Source organism: Thalassophryne amazonica, chromosome 16 (genome assembly GCF_902500255.1).
Source record: "Thalassophryne amazonica chromosome 16, fThaAma1.1, whole genome shotgun sequence".
NCBI lineage: Eukaryota > Metazoa > Chordata > Actinopteri > Batrachoidiformes > Batrachoididae > Thalassophryne > Thalassophryne amazonica.
Genome location: NC_047118.1, coordinates 59,458,208 through 59,475,992, shown reverse-complemented (window position 1 = coordinate 59,475,992; position 17,785 = coordinate 59,458,208). Strand labels below are relative to the sequence as shown.

Below are 17,785 nucleotides of genomic sequence, written 5' to 3'. Positions count from 1 at the left end.
TCTTGGGGGGGGGGGGGCCTCCTCTTTGCAATGCATTTTTTTGATCAGTGTGACTTATACTCTGGTGCGACTTGTGGCTGTCAGGACACAAGTAAGGCCTGTCGGTATTGGCTCAGTGTAAACCTAAAGCACAAATCTGCTGCTGTCTAAATACTTTGAGTGCTTAGATGGCGAGTCTGAGGAATGATATGTGGTGAAATGTTCAGTAGTTGGAGTGCAGGTTCCAAACACTCTGCCTGGATAATCTCACACACTGTCTTTCCTTCAACAAACTACACAATGATCAAGTAAAACTGGTTCAACTTGTGTCATGACAACTGCAGACTAAAGTGCTATAAAACTGTTTTCTGTTGTAAAACATCTATTTGACCTGAAAGCAGTTCCTTCATGATCACCTCATCTCGTCTGGTCCTACCAGTCTTTCTGAGACTTGGACTCTAACCAGTGACCTAAGGTGACGACTCGATGTCTTTGGTACTCGATACCTGATCCTTGAGTACCACTAGTATGCCTTTCTGTCAAACAAAGTTACTTATGGAGACTCTGAGTCAACATATCACTTGCATTGTGAGGGAACGTCAGCTCCAGCATTTTGGAAATATGGCATGTTTCTCTGGGCATGATCCAGCACACAAACCCCAGCAACTGGAGAAGCTCAAAAGGTCACTCATGTCTCACGTGGTTGCGGGAGATTGATGGCTAGTATTCGGGAGGTGGGGATCGACTGGTGGTGTACTAGGGTGCTTCCTAATAAGGACCCAAGGCGGTTTTGTAAAGTGGTGGATGCAGTGTCTCGTGACATCATCATTTTTCCCGCACACCTGCTCATCTTTGTACCCTGCTCACGACACACTGATTTTCTTGCATCACCTCCTTTTACTTCAGTTCCAACATTTAAAATTTAGGTTTCCTGTCTTCCAAATCTGTTTTGGTCTGCCCGTACCTGTCCCTGGAGAGACCTGTCCCTGTTCTCTCCTCTGGTGTGCGCTCACATCCAAGGCTATCTCTCACACGCCAACAATAGGGCAAACATATTGTTGTCAAAGGTTGATGGAAACTTTTAAAATGTAAATAAATAAATAAATGTTTTAAACTCAGCAGCATTCAGAGTAAAGTCTGATTCACATCCTTTCCCCTTCATCATCCTTCCTACACTTTCTTCCTGTGTCATCTTACCTCTTATTTTTCATTCATTTCATTTCAGGTGATTCGAGATGTCTTGCTTTTAGGTCACAGGCAGGCCTTTGCCTGGGTGGATGAGTGGATTGGTAAGGTTTCTTTATTCATTTATTCATTCATTAAAGGTTACAGTCTAAAGTGCCAAAATCCTTATTCCACACAATTGACAAAGATGAAAAATTATCCACTAGTGCAGTGGTTTTCAAACTGTGAGGTGTGCCCCCCTGGGGGGGCACCAGAGTTCTTCAGGGGGCACGAGGGATGGCTATCATGAACTGGTTCTTTTAGAGAATCATTAAGAAATTATTCGATCCACCACCATCAGTAGTCTTTTTGCTTAACGATTCCCTTATCGGTCCGTCAGAGTGGCCATTGTTTTTGAGGGTATTTTATCGGGAAATGATCATTTCTTTATGTTGATTACAGACCCTGCAGTGGGTCTGTAATCAACCGCTTCTGTAACAGCTCCGCTTTGAAGGTTGAAACAACAAAGCAGTGCTCCAATCTACTGCTTCGTTGGTTCATTGCGTCGCTGCTTTTCAGAAGCGACAAGTCTGTTTCTTAACCCCTCTCAGAGCCATTTAAAAATGTCAGTCGTGACTCACTTTTGTGCAGATTAAAGTCACTAACTGGGACTCTTGTCTTGTTGTGGGCAAGAACAGTTAAAGAAATATTTTAATGTATATAAATAAACTGCAGTCTATGAACTGCAAAAATGCAGACTCATGTACATACTGAGCATTATTTACTGCAGCACTACAAAATGTATTAAGAAAAATTTTCATCACTTCATTAAGGTGGTGGAGTGTGTGATGTAGCAGGTTTCAGTTTGCACATCTGAGTTTTTTGTAATACAGCTGTAATCCTGAGCTATGGACAAAGTGTGTGTGTCTCATAATGCTGTGTTAGGCATAAATTCTACTTAAATCAGTTGGCTATATGTAAAAACACATACATGGAAATGTTGAACATTAAATATCAAAAATAAGAAAATGGAAAAGTGTCATGGAATCAAATGGACAACAATGCTGTTTGATGTTTACTTTGGAGAACAACCATTCAGCATAGTCAAAACTATTCCATTTATTAATCCTATTAGCTCAACCAGTAATTTGCATCACTTTATTACCAAAATTGACGCAACTTTAACTTTTGACCCCTGTACAAACAAACTCCATAATGCTGCATTTACGAGGTCTGTGATAAAAGTAACGGACCTTATTATTTTTCTCAAAAACCATATGGATTTGAATAACATGTGATTACATCAGACATGCTTGAACCCTCGTGGGCATGCAAGAGTTTTTTCACGCCTGTCGGTTACGTCATTCGCCTGTGGGCAGTCTTTGAGTGAGGAGTGGCCTACCCTCTCGTCGTTTTTTCATTGTTTAGGAATGGCTCAGAGACTGCTGCTTTGATAAAAAAATTTTCAAAAACTGTAAGGCACAACTGAGTGGACACCATTCGATAAATTCAGCTGGTTTTCTGTAAAAATTTTAACGACTGATGAGAGATTTTGGTCTGGTAGTGTCGCTTTAAGGACGGCCCACGGTGCCTGACGGCGATCTGCGCTTCGAGGCAGCAGCGTCTCGCCGTTTCAAGTTGAAAACTTCCACATTTCAGGCTCTGTTGACCCAGTAAGTCGTCAGAGAACAGAGAACTTTCAGAAGAAGTCGGCATGAGGAGTTTATTCGGACATTCCATTGTTAACGGACATTTTGTAATGAAAGAACGTGCGGGCAGAGTCGCATGTCGGGCCGGACCCGACCGCGGGGGGTCGCGACAGGAAAAACACCTCCGTTGGAAACCTTAACGGGCAAGTTGGAACATGCCCAAGCTGTTAAACAATTTCTCAGTTACTCACTTGTTGAAAGCCATCAAAAGCCGCCTGAATTTTACAAATGGTTTTCAACACGGAGGTGTTTTTCCTGTCGCGGCGCACACAGATTTGCCGAGTCGTCACGGAAACGAGTTGGCGAATTTGGGCGCACGTCTTTCATTACAAAATGTCCTTAAACAGTGGAATGTCCACATAAAGTCCTCATGCCGGCCTCTTCTGAATCTTCTCTGTTCTCTCACGATGTCCTGGGTGAATTAAGACTTAAATTAGAATGTTTTCAGGTCGAAACAGGTCGACGACGGCGCCTGGAAGCGCTGCGCGACGTCCCGCTCCATGGGAAGTCCTTACACCGACAGAAACACCCCGTAATCTCTCATCAGCCGTTAAACTTTTCACCAAAAACCAGCTTAATTTCTCGAATAGTGTCCACTCGGATATCCCTCACAGGTCCAGAAAAAATGTTGATAAAGCAACGTGCGCCGTCCGCAGCGGCTATTCAGACAAAGAGATTCTGATGGGCGGGGTGGAGCACTCCTCACTCAAGGCCTGCCTACAGGCGAATGACGTCACCGACGCGTGAAAAAACTCACGCATGCGCACGAGGGTTCAAGCTTGTCTGACGTAAAAACATATGAATCAAATCCATTTATTTTTTGAAAAAAATAAAAAGGACCGCTTTTTTCATCACAGACCTCGTACACATAACGACGACAAGTCACAACTGCCATGAAGTATACATTCTTGGCCGCTGATCACGAATGTGATGATTCAGGGCAGAGGCATCAGGTGTCCTCAGGAACTGCTGCAACCTGTTACCACGCATTACGATTAATGGCACGTGTTGCTGGCGAATTATCAGGAACCATTATGCACGGTCAAGAATAAGGTTCTGCGCTATTGCGTGAAACAGCACATCGCTACGTTCTGTCATGATGTGAATGAGGCGAATTATCTCCGCACACACCCCCATATTCATCCATCAGCTGTTGAACAATTCAGATCGCTCTAGTTTGCTCCTTAAAATCTACAGCAGAAGAACTTTGTGATTGCATGCTTAGTTGGGCTCTGTGCCATGGAGTGGTGCAAAGAGGAGGAGGAGGAAATGGAGAAATGAGGGTGGTGCGTGACATTCGTGGAAGATTTTTTTGACAGCCAAAAACATGCTCAATGAAAATCATGAATATCACACACTATTAAGAAACCTATTCAGATGTGTTAAGAATGTCAGGAATGTGCCAAGAATGACGCAGATATGACATTCGTAAAGCATCCTGCCTATGTTTAAACGCAGCATAACATTTAGTCAAGGATAGTCTAAATGATACCTTTTTGGAATCATTATCAGACAAATAAGATGGTATAGCTTGCAATATGATTGGAACACTTTTAAAATATTGACCCCTGTGTAATTCTTCATTGACCCCTGTAGATCATTAGAGGTCAGCTCCAGGATACCTCCATCTCTGAAAATAAGCATTAGTTAATTTAGAATGTGTGCCAAATTTCATGTTTTAGTCACAAAAAAAAGCAGCACAATTATTTTGCCTATCTGCTGCACTGTAATTTCATTTGCCCCCCGCCCCCCCCCCCCCCCCCCCTTTTTTTAAATCGAGTCACCAGAGTGGGCCCAGTATTAATTCACATGTTAATTTTGCAAACATTCCTGACACAACTCCAGGTGGATATGAAGAACGGGGTGCAAGTGGTCCTGTACCGGGAACCTTTTATTTTGGTCAGTTCTGTTTTGGTCACTTGAGGTCAAAAAGGTGCATGGTGATAGAATACTTTGTATTAGTTTTAAATCACAACCACATGTGTATCTTTAACCAGTTCTTCCAAGTGACCATTTCTCTAAATCAAATCATTTTGTCCTTCACTGACTCTCAAACACGCCACACAGACTGGGCCATACTGGATCAAAGTTATTTCGTTCACACATGGGCAATACACAGAAGCAAAAACAATACCCCTGTATACACTACTTTGCACAGGTGTACATATATCAAATCGTAAGACTTTTAGTTTCCAAAAATTCACATGCTTTGTAATTGTATTAAAATTTCTCAAAGCAAACATTCACCTTCCAGTGTGTGTCTATAATTCCTCCACAGACATGACCATGGACGAAGTCAGAGAATACGAGCGTACCACACAGGAAGCCACGAACCTGAAGATCGGCACCTTCCCTCCAACTATCTCAATCACAGAGACCACCCTGGTGTCCAGCACCCGCAGTGGGCCCAACAGCGCCCCTTCAACACCCCTCTCCACTGACCCTCCCGAGTTTCTGACAGTTCCAAAGGAACGTCCCAGGAAGAAGTCTGCTCCAGAAACCTTGACCCTCCCAGACCCAGGCCGCAGGAATTCCATCTTCAAACTGCCCAGCTTCTTCTCCTGGAATTCTGATCCTCAGCCGGAATGAGAGCCAGGTTGTGCCGCGAGTGAACACCCGTGACTTGTGGATCCGTGGAAGATGCCTGCTAAGCACATCCCACAATTCCCTCTGTCAGCCAGCTGAAGGTAAGGAGACTTCTTACGTCCCTGCTGATCCAGGCCCTTCTCGGTCAGCTCGCTGTGTTACACCGAAGCCAGTTGTCCTCAGACTGCCTTCACCAGAACGGGCAGGGAGCCTGGTTCTCCACAGGGTGCAAAGGTATCTTATTGTCCTCCAAAAAGAAGCGGCCAGCTCCGTGCTTCAGACAGCATATACATGGAGGTGAATTAGTATACATTCCTGATAATGTTTTATCCCTCAGAGTATCGCTTGTCCTTCATCAGAGCTGATCTCTTGGGGTATGTTTTGAAGACATGTTGAGATTTACTCATAAATATTAATAAAAGCCTCTAAGCTTTTGAGTCTCTCCAGCTTTCATCAGTGGAACTTGTTGTTTGGTGCATCTGTATCGGTGTTTGGGACATTTGGCAGATTCTCAGTGGCGCTATCAGTTATTGTAATTTTACTTTTTCCACTTGTCAGGTGTAAGTTAATTGTGTATTGATGTATATATGATATGAAAATGAAATATCTACATAGTAAGTTGACAATAATTTAAAAATGAATCCCATGTTCAGTGATGCTCACAATTCTAACATTTTTGTTGTGAATCTTAAAATATTTTACCCTCTCTTACTGTTGTAAATGGTATTGACTTTTTTTTTACCTTTATGTCTATAAATGGTGCAAATTGCATGACTTTGGTTGCTTTAAAAATATATATATATGAATGAAATGTATGTTTTCTTTGTCTTCTCAACCACACAATTGATGTTGTGATTTTAATGGAATTTTTTGTTTGGCTACTTTATTCATTTTGACTGTTTATTTTCAGTCATACAGCTGAAGATTATGTATTTAGTAAAGGAATAAAATAAAATATTGTATCCACACAGTATAAGTCTTTATTAAAAGTATGAGGTAATAAAACCCGAAGGCATGAAGACAGTAAGGACTTGCTTTAATCTGACATTTGACCTTCATCCAAATGACTGACCTCTGGCTGACTTTGATCAAAGGTCACATTCAAGGAATTTGATCTTTGCCAAAATTTATTTAATTAATTTTTATAGCCGCAGTTCACAACATAAGTTGCCCCAAAGCGCTTCACAAAAAGGTAGGGTCTAATCTTACCCACTGCCTGAGCAAATGCATTGGCAACATTGTTTTTTTTTTGGTTGTAAGTAGAGACATCAAGCAGATTAGACTCAGAGGAGTGACCATCTGTTTTGGTCATACTACCAATAACAAACAAATAAAATAAAGCAAAACAAAAAATCATGCAAAGACAGAGTGGATCCAGCTAAGCATCCAGTTACTCAGAGTCCAGTGGTTGTATTAACCGATTGTCCATCAAACAGTAAGATCATGGACCCCTGAAATTGAGCACAATTGGTATCATCCCAGTCCCCCAGAGTCCACGTCCTATGCTTTGCCAGTCCAGTGAAAACATAGCCAGTGCACACAATCAGCATATCCCAAATTAAAATTTTGACTTCTGAGTTCTGACCCTAATGACTTTGACCTTTGACATAACAAACCCATTAAGGACAGTTGTGAGGTTGACCATCATCCAGATTAGAGCCCGACCGATATGTTTTTTTTGAGGCCGATGCCGATAACTATATTTGGATGAAAAAAATGGCGATAATCGATAAATCAGCTGATTGGCCGATAGCCAATAAATTAGCCAATATTATTATTATTCTTTTTTTTAGTGAATAAAATGTTCTTTTTTTGGACCCTTAACAAAAAAGGTATGAGTCAAAAGCTGAAGCTGGGTCCTCATATTGATTAACTTTATAAAAGAAGCAGGAGCAGTTAGGGGGCTATTCAAATGGGCCAACTAGTAAGATATCACTCCTGAAAACAATCTTTGCCATATCACGAGGTAAATCTGCCCTACGATTGGATTTTGGAAAACCATGTGACAGAGAACCAATTCCGATTGGACACTCATATTGCGCATGTCATCGCACCTCTTCTATGAGGAGTACCAAGATGGCCGATGGTGGATCGAAAGTTCTCAGAGTTAACTTTTCAGCAAAAACAGAGTAAGTTTCTATCTCATATCATCATAAAGTTATTTACAATTTAGTAAAGCTTGGTCCCAGCCGACGGCATCGGCCCCAGAGGATTAATGAATCTGAATGTTTCAACCTCTTAACAGTAAACGAAAATTTTTCATGCTAGAAATAAGGTCTACACAGAGTGGGCTTAATAAAAAGCGTGACCGATGCAATGATGCACATTTGACACATTACTACATAAACTGAGTGAATCAAACTGAGTTGAACTGAAACAGCAGAAATGTGGGGTGAATGTAATCGCAAAGTTATTACAAACATCATCCTTATAAACTTACTTGTATGCTTTAGTCAGCCGATCAGTGCAGTGTGATGGCGAACTACGGGGTTGGTGATAAACACATTTAAGCAGGGGTGTAAGCAGCTCTCAGTTGAATGGAGTCAGAGCTCCATCGACTGGACAAACGGTGCAAGGACATTTTACATTGCCAACACAAACATTTCAGTAACTGTTCTGTTTATGAGAAATTATCAGCGTTCTATCAGCAAAATTTCGACCGATAGTGAGTACTTTGAAAAGGGCTTATATCGGCCAACAGGCTTGGGGAGTAACAGAATACATGTAACGGCGTTACGTAATTAGGATACAAAAAAAGGTAACTGTATTCCGCTACAGTTACAGAAAAAAAGACGTATTCAGATTACAGGTATATTTAGTAAAAATGGGGATTAGTTCGCAGGATTACAATTTTAATGCATTTTATGATATCTGTATATAATTTTTTTTTTTTTTTTTTTTTTTTCCTTTGAAACAAAAATGGCCCTTCGTGGACAGCGACATGACGTCTCCTAACCGGGCAAAATATTGATGAAGTACCCGGATGTTAATGCATTTTCAATGGAGATTCGAGACTGAACACACTCAGAAAAATGCTCGCAAAATACGTGTTAAAATGCCATTTTGACCTGGATATCGAGCCAGTAAAATTAAATTACATTAAATTATGTCAGGAAAGTATTAAACTTACTCTGACACACACACACATTCCCAAATATTAGTGTTGAAAGTTACACGGATCCAGAGGCGTAGCACCAAATTCTGGGCCCTAGGTACTAGCCATATTGAACACACCCCCCCCACCACTGTTATGTTCTTTTTTATTAACGCAAACACCACATTTCTAATGCGTAGTCAAGCCAGGTCTAAATCATGTATACCTTAGATCACACCTGGGTGCCAGAACCCTTTTTAAAGTTGGGGAAGCAATATTGAGTTGGGGGGTCTGGGGGACCAAATTGCACCATTTTTCTAGAAAATGGTGCAATTTGGTGCATTCCGTCTGTTAAGATGCAGAGGAATGCACCAAACTGCACCATTCCCATCTGTTAAAATGCACAGGAATGCACCAAATTGCACCATTTTTCTAGAAATGGTGCAATTTGGTCCCCCCAGACCCCCCAACTCAATAGAGCTAGCTTTCAAGCTCACCTCTCTTATCAAAGAATTTGGTTAGCAGCTGCTTTCCCTCATTTAGTTTTCTTTCCCTGTCCTTTTTTCTCTTCTTTTTTGAAATCCGGACTTTGATTTTTTAGGAAAGACATATTTTATTTCAGCCTAAACTCTAGGGCTGCAACTAACGATTATTTTACTAATTAGTTCATCGGTCGATTATTTTTTTGATTAATCGTTTTGGGGTTTTTTTACTTACATGTGAGTTTTGCCATTATTTCTTTAAGTGAGTTATTATTAAAAAGGCCTTTATCACGCAACATCACCATTTGACCTTGTAACAAAGTTATGTTATATTCTCGTCAAAAACATACCTGGAGTAGTGTTTTGTTTTATTTTGCACATACATACATCACCGACACACCACAAAGAGATTTCAGGTTTCACCCGATTATGAGCATTTTTAGATGCCTACAGCAACTCTCAACCACTGACAACATATTACAGCAAGAGTCCACAAAAGTATTTTAAAGGTCTGACTAAAGTAATATATTATATTTAATAGGATATTTTCAGGAAAAAAGACACAAATGTGCAGTTTACTGCATTTTATTTTTTTCTTGTGTAAAAACACAGATGTGGTTTGACCGAAACAAATTGTCATTAAACTTAAATAAAACGGATGAAGTGGAGGTTTAAGAGTCACTAGGTGTTCACAGGAAACAGTTATTTCTATATTTATTTGTGTTCATTGTTAGTTGGTTTAATCTTTTCTGTTTTGTTTTATCAGATTCATTTTGTCTGTTTCTCTAAAACTGTATTGTGGCGTTATTAGTTATTATTACTATTTCTATTATTATTGATATACGAGGTCTATTAGAAAAGTATCCGACATTATTTTTTTCAAAAACCATATGGATTTGAATCACGTGTGATTACATCAGACATGCTTGAACCCTCGTGGGCATGCAAGAGTTTTTTCACGCCTGTCGGTTACGTCATTCGCCTGTGGGCAGTCTTTGAGTGAGGAGTCGCCCACCCTCTCGTCGATTTTTTCATTGTTTAGGAATGGCTCAGAGACTGCTGCTTTGTTTGATCAAAATTTTTTCAAAACTGTAAGGCACAACTGAGTGGACACCATTCGATAAATTCAGCTGGTTTTCGGTAAAAATTTTAACGGCTGATGAGAGATTTTGGTCTGGTAGTGTCGCCGTAAGGACGGCCCACAGCGCCTGACGGCGATCTGCGCTTCGAGGTGGCAGCGTCTCGCCGTTTCAAGTTGAAAACGTCCACATTTCAGGCTCTGTTGACCCAGGAAGTTGTCAGAGAACAGAGAACTTTCAGAAGAAGTCAGCATGAGGAGTTTATTCGTACATTCCATTGTTAACGGACATTTTGTAATGAAAGAACGTGCGGGCAGAGTCGCATGTCGGGCCGGACCCGACCGCGGGGGGTTGTGACAGGAAAAACACCTCCGTTGGAAACCTTAACGGGCAAGTTGGAACATGCCCAAGCTGTTAAACAATTTCTCAGTTGCTTACTTGTTGAAAGCCATTAAAAGCCGCCTGAATTTTACAAATGGTTTTCAACACGGAGGTGTTTTTGCTGTCGCGGCGCACACAGATTTGCCAAGTCGTCACGGAAACGACTCGGCGAATTTGTGCGCATGTCTTTCATTAAAAAATGTCCTTAAACAGTGGAATGTCTGCATAAAGTCCTCATGCCGGCCTCTTCTGAATCTTCTCTGTTCTCTCACGACGTCCTGGGTGAATTAAGCCTTAAATTAGGATGTTTTCAGGTTGAAACAGGCCGACGACGGCGCCTGGAAGCGCTGCACGACGTCCTGCTCTGTGGGAAGTCCTTACACCGGCAGAAACACCCCATAATCTCTCATCAGCCGTTAAACTTTTCACCGAAAACCAGCTTAATTTCTCGAATAGTGTCCACTCGGATATTCCTCACAGGTCCAGAAAAAATTTTGATAAAGCAACGCGCGCCGTCTCGAGCAGCGTGTGAAACAAAGGAATTCAGCCGAGAGGGCGGGACCACATCTCACTCAAGGCCTGCCCACAGGGAAATGACGTCACCGACACGCGTGAAAAAACTCACGCATGCGCACGAGGGTTCAAGCATGATTGGTGTAATCGCACGTCATTCAAATCCATATAGTTAAAAAAATAATAAAAGGGTCAGTTTATTATCTAATAGACCTCGTATAAATAAAAATAAATGAATAAAATATTACAATTTGTAATACATTTGACTCTTTTACGACAACAAACACTGAGCCATGAATTATTATACAGAAAACAAATGTGCTGACAGCTGCAACAGCTTAATGCTAACTTTAACATTGAAAACGCCATAGACATGCTAAAGCGTTAGCATCGGTCCCGTTTTTAAGTTATAAAATACATCTATCAATTGTTTCAGAAGACCATAACAGGTCAGATTAACATAAAAAGGTGAATATTACTCAGAGACATATGCTCTTTGGGGTTAGTGGGGAAAAATTAAGATTAAGCGAAATAAAACACTGAATCAACAAAGCACCAGATCGAAGCACTGCTTTGATCTGCGAATCACTGCTTCGATTGGTTCAAGGTTCAAAGCAAAGCCGCGCTACAGAAACGGTTGATTTATATGGAAGAAATGAAACATTTGTGGTAAAACAAAGTTATTTAACAACAAATTGATGACTAAATTAGTTGACAACTATTTTAATAATTGATTAAATCAATTAGTTGTTTCATCATGACTAAACACCTCCTCTTTCTGTGAGATCCCTTTTGAGGTGTGTGTGTGTGTGGGGGGGGGCAGCGTGCGGGCCTGGATTAAACCATTGTACAATTGTGCAGGGGTGGGAAGGGCCCTCAGAGATCTTTCAATATTATTGTTAGAGCAGAATTATGTTTTGCAACATTTATACATTCATTCTAATTATATTCTTTTACAACATGAATTGTATGGACATTAATAACATGCAACACAAAAATGTATTTAATGCCAGTTTTTTGTGCCTCCCCCATGCTCTGGGCCCTGGGTACATAGTACCCTTTACCCCCCCAGTCCAACGCCCCTGCACTGATCTGCACTGTTCAAGCTGCTGAACTGACGCGTCCTGCTGCAGCAGCTGTGTTCAACACAGTGTGGCTCCTAAAACCATTACAATACATTTATATACATATTATATTTTTACACAATTATTCTTTATTGACCGAGTTTCATTCATGAAGTCAGTGGTGTGGGTACACATCTCTATGTGTGGCTGTGACTGTGAGCGGCACAGCGCGGGTCATTATAATCTCATTATTTTAAGGTGCAAATTTTTAAAAAATCCCCAGTCTTGTCGAACAATTTTAATCACTAACGACAAATACTTTAACTAGACATTGGTCTAGCAGTGGAAAATATCAACTAGACATAAGTGAAGAGTTAATGGTCCGTGTCATCGGGCGACACAGGTACGGCAGGAAACATACAGCTGTTTATCATCCAAATATCACGGTCAAAGTGACAAGAAGAACCAAAACCACTTACTTATGGAAGGAAATATTGTCTCCCTTGTTCCTCCGTTTGTGGTTTTGCCAACATGCGCAGCTTTCTGGTATACTCCACCTCTTTCTTGAACTTCTATGCATGCAAATCACTAACTTGCCTGGAATTAAAATGGGACCACGCCTCCTTACTGACAGTATTTACTTAATGGTTTTTGTCAAGGTATCAGTAATGTTAAATGGTGCATTATGTAGTCACTTAATATACAGGAAGTAACGAGACAGTTCGTGACACACACGAGAGCTCAGGCATGTAAGGTCAAGTGAGCTGTGAATAAAAGACACAAGTTGGATTCAGTAAGCTGTGTCGGCCAACAGTTTATTTGACATGGTGTCAGAAGTGCTGTAGGATAGAACACACTACAGTGGCGAAGTTTAAGCCTTTGGAAAACTTCAACTTCGAGAAACCTGGAGAATGGCCGTCGTGGAGACAGAGATTCATGCGATTCAGGTCAGCCTCAAAGCTAAGCTACGAAGACGCAGACGTCCAGATTAGCACTCTAATTTATGCAATGGGCAACGAAGCCAAAAATATTTTCAAGACATTCACCTTCACAGAGGAAGAGGATGAGAATGATTATGGGACTGTGTTGGAGAAATTTGATGAGTATTTCATACCAAAACGAAACACAATTCATGAAAGGGCATGCTTTTACCAGAGGCAACAGAAACCAGGGGAAATGGTGGAGACATTTATACGAGCCCTGCATGAACTGAGTGAGAATTGCGAGTTTGGAGATAAGAAAAACTAACACATAAGAGACAGATTAGTCATGGGAATAAGGGATAAAGAACTGTCCAGAAAACTGCAGTTAACGTCGAACTTAACCCTCGAAATGGCAGTGCTTATGGTGAGGCAAGCTGAAGAGGTAGCCCAACAGATAACGCAGCAAGAGCAACAGACTCCGCTGGCAGTGCAAGCAGTAAAACAAAAGAGATTCGTGAAGAAAGGAGGAAAACCACAGGTAGAGAGGAGCGAAGGTTAACGGCACGGCTACCAAGGGGAGAGCAAGTGCAGTCGGTGCAGTAAAGAAAAACACAAAAATACAGCCAAATGCCCAGCTATGGATTCAGAATGCAGGACGTGCGGGAAGAAGGGGCATTGGGAAAGAAAATGCTTCACAAAGACTGAGGGAAGTTAACCAGTGCAATGAAGAAGATGAAAGCTTCTACCTCGGCGCAGTGAGTAAACAAAAACAAAGCAGTGCAGAACAATGGACAGAGCAGATCCACATAGGGTACACACCAGTGAGATTTAGAATAGATACAGGCGCTGACATCACCGTAATGAACATGGAAACATTCAAAACACTCAAACCAGAAAGAAAGCTGGAGCCACACCAGGGCCCATTACCAGGACTGGCTCCACCGTGTTCACCTCCCTTGACGCTGCCTCAGGCTTTTGGCAGATACCGCTGCATGAAGAAAGCAGAATCTTAGCCACATTCATCACACCTTTCGGGAGGTACTGCTTCACCCGCCTTCCATTTGGGATAAACATAGCCCCAGAGATATTCCAGCACAAGATGGATGAACTGCTAGAAGGCCTGGAAGGAGTTGCAGGGTACATTGGTTGATGTGATTGTGCATGGGAAAGACAAGGCCACACATGACAGACACTTGCAAAGCACACTTGAAAGGATGGAGCAAGCAGGCCTTAAGCTGAACAAAGAAAAATGTGTTTATGCACAACCACAGCTGCGTTTCCTGGGCCACATTGTGGACACCAATGGGATAAAAGCAGACCCAGAGAAGGTGAGCGCCATCAGAGAGTTAGAAGTGCCCACCAACGTCCATGAACTGAAACGTGCATTGGGCATGATTAATTACATGAGCAAATACATTCCAGACATGGCAACCATTGCAGGCCCACTGTATGATCTTCTAAAGGGGAAGATGGCCTGGACCTGGGACCAGCCACAGCAGCAAGCATTTCAGTGCTTGAAAGAAGCCCTCGTCACCTCGCCTGTACTGGCCCACTACGATCCACAGAGACCGACCGCGGTGTCAGCAGATGCGAGTAGCTACGGGATGGGAGGAGTCCTTCTCCAGCTGCACGGAGAGAGCTGGAAGCCAGTCGCGTACTGCTCCAGGAGTTTGTCAGACGCAGAAACCAGGTACACGCAAATAGAGAAGGAGTGTTTGGCGGGAGTATGGGCCTGTGAAAGGTTCCAGAAGTACCTGGTAGGCATGGACAAATTCCGACTCATAACAGATCACAAGCCGCTGGTGCCGCTGATAAATAGCAAAGACCTAGACACGGTGCCTGTGAGGTGCCAAAGACTCTTGATGCGGCTCATGCGTTTCAATGCAAAAGCAGAGTATGTGCCAGGCAAAACATTGGTTATAGCCGACGCACTTTCACGTAGCCCGCTGAAGGAGAGAGACAGCACCACGGAAGCAGTCATTGTGTGCCACGTGAATGCAGTGACCCACAGCTGGCCTGTCTCACAAAGCAAGCTAGACAGGATCAGGACAGCCACACAGGAGGACCCACAGCTCCAGAGCGTGAGAAAGCTGATCAGGGATGGATGGCCCAAACGAGTGAGTAGCACTTCAGATAGTGTTAGAGACTATTTCATGATGAGAGACTCACTGTCTGAGTGTGAAGGCCTTATCACGCTGGGCTGTCGCATTGTAATCCCACAGGCCTTGCGACAAGAGGTGCATACACGAGAGACATCAGAGCCTGTCCAAGTGCAGGGAATGTGCACAAGAGACTGTGTGGTGGCCTAAGATGTCAGGGGACATTAAAGGGAAAATTGAAACATGCCACTTTTATCAGACAAACAGACGCAGTCAGCGCAGAGAGCTGTTACAGTCAACACCCCTGCCTGAGAGACCATGGCAAAAGATAGCCACAGACATCTGTGAATACAAAGGAAAGCAATATCTAGTGATATCAGACTATTACTCACAATATCTAGAAATACTACACTTATACCACAACAACAGAACAGGTAGTGAGGTCAATGAAGACAACCTTCGCCAGGTTTGGGATCCCTGAGCAGATAGTCAGTGATAGTGGACCTCAATACACCAGTGATGCTTTGAAAGAGTTTTGCAGGCTGTATGACATTGAGCATTCCACATCCAGCCCGCACAACCCACAAGGCAACGGGCACGCGGAGCGCGCAGTGCAAACTGCCAAATGCATACTCAAGCAAGACGACCCCTTATTGGCTTTAATGAGCTACCGTGCCACGCCAACCACATCCATGGGAGTGAGCCCGGCAGAAATGCTCATGGGGCGTAAGATTTGCACAACACTGCTGTCCCTAAAGAAAAACCTGATTCCAAGGCAGCCGAACCGAGGCCACATCTGTCGCCAAGATGAAGAAGCCAAACAACAACAAGCATTCTACTACAACCGGAGACACGGAGCAAGGGACTTACCACCCTTACACATAGGTGATCAGGTCCTGTCCAAGCTGGATGGGGAGAGGGTGTGGAAAGGCCGATCATCGGTGCTGCAGGAGTGTGGCACGCCACGCTCATACCAGGTGAAGTCGCCAGGAGGAGGAGCGATAAGGAGAAATAGGCGACATCTTCAGAAAGTGCCGGCGATGACGGAAGAAGAGAATACAGACACTGGGCAATCAGCCACAGAGCCAGAGAAAGAAACACCCCAACAAGGCTCTGACCAGGGACTGTGTGAGAGTAAAGTTAATAGTCCTACAGTAACACCCGAAGGACTGATAGTGACCAGGTTTGGTAGCGTTAGTAGACCTGTGAAAAGAATGGACGTTTAGTTAAGTAACTCAGATAACATTGAAGTTAAGTTTTAGTTTGAGCTATGATTTACATTTTGAAGTAATCTGAGAAGTATCTTAAAAGTTATGTAAAAGACAAGTGGGGAAAGAGTTAATTATTTTAAGTTGTTAAGACTAACAGGAAATGAGGTTTATTATTAATAAGCTTAATGTTGTGACCCCATGTTCAAGAATTAAAATAATTTGAGGGGGAGATGTCAAGGTATCAGTAATGTTAAATGGTGCATTACGTAGTCACTTAATATACAGGAAGTAACGTGAGAGTTCGTGACACACACACGTGAGCTCAGGCATGTAAGTTCATGTGAGTTGTGAATAAAACACACAAGTTGGATTCAGTAAGCTGTGTCGGCCAACAGTTTATTTGACAGTTTTCATTATGCTGTTCTTATTTTGAAAGTTCAATAAGTGGACTGATATGTTAAATATGGTGCAAATGCCATGTGAAAGACTAAAGTAAGATAATTTTATGTTTACTGGAAAAGTAGCAGACTTTTTGTTTTGTTTTGTATATTGTTCTGCAAGCCACTTTTAATTACAAATTCATCCGCACACCGCCTGAGTTTTCATTATCCTTCATTTGTTTGGCATTTTTTGTTCAATATTTAGCAGGTGAACACTGGGTGTGTTTAAAACAATATTCTGGGTGCTCTTAATTCATAATGTGAAGTAAAACAGAGCATGCCATGTAAAAGAAACAGTTTTATTTTTGCTTATAAACTGTACTATGTGGTCAAGACTATTTATATTTAGTTTCTTTTGTCTGTATTAGCATATTTGGTATTGGAGTAATCCAGACGTAATTGAAAGTAATCAAATTACATTACTTTACTATTATGGTACTTGGGTTACGTTACTGATTACATTTTTCAACAGGTAACTAGTAACTGTATCGGAATACATTTTTAAAGTAACCCTCCCAACCCTGTCAGCCAATAATATCGGCCGGCCGATATATCGGTTGGGCTCTAATCCAGATATCGAATTTGGTGGAAGTTGGCCAAAGGAACTGAGAGGAGTAGAGGAAAAAAACAAACATTTCTCAAATTAGAATTATTTGACATCATGCTTGACACACCCGACGGCACCAGGAGCTTGGACACAAATACAGGATTCAGCTTAACAAGAGTTTGTCAGCACAAGTAAGGTTCGGTACACAAAAAGACAGTCCAAAAATAGCAACCGTAGAGGAAGCATGAGGCAAAGACAGAATCCAAACAACAAGCAGACAAGTTAATACACAGTAAAGCAAAAACAGGACTAAGAGACTGAGGACAAACACTTGAAAGTGGCACAAGGCACAACAATTAAGTGAGAGAGGAAAAAGGAGTGACTAATATAGGGGATGTGTTTAAGAGAAAATGCACCACAGGTGTGTGAGGGAAGTTCCAGAGCAGGGTGTGGCAAGCAGGTAGAGAAGACAGGAGGGATACGCCCAACACCAAGCACTCAACACTAGACAAGA

At 42.1% G+C, this 17,785-nt stretch overlaps 1 protein-coding gene across 2 annotated transcripts in view; it reads left to right on the top strand.

Annotated features, from left to right (window-relative positions):
• pitpnc1a (phosphatidylinositol transfer protein cytoplasmic 1a) overlaps positions 1-5,936 on the top strand; it is a 159,696-nt gene extending 153,760 nt beyond the window's left edge. For both annotated transcript variants that reach the window (XM_034190471.1, XM_034190472.1), the window contains exons 9-10: positions 1,205-1,268; positions 5,131-5,936. In XM_034190471.1, the coding sequence (XP_034046362.1) occupies positions 1,205-1,268; positions 5,131-5,441 (375 nt within the window). In that variant the 3' untranslated portion in view covers positions 5,442-5,936. The remainder of the gene's footprint in view (positions 1-1,204; positions 1,269-5,130) is intronic.
• Positions 5,937-17,785: the final 11,849 nt, after the last annotated feature.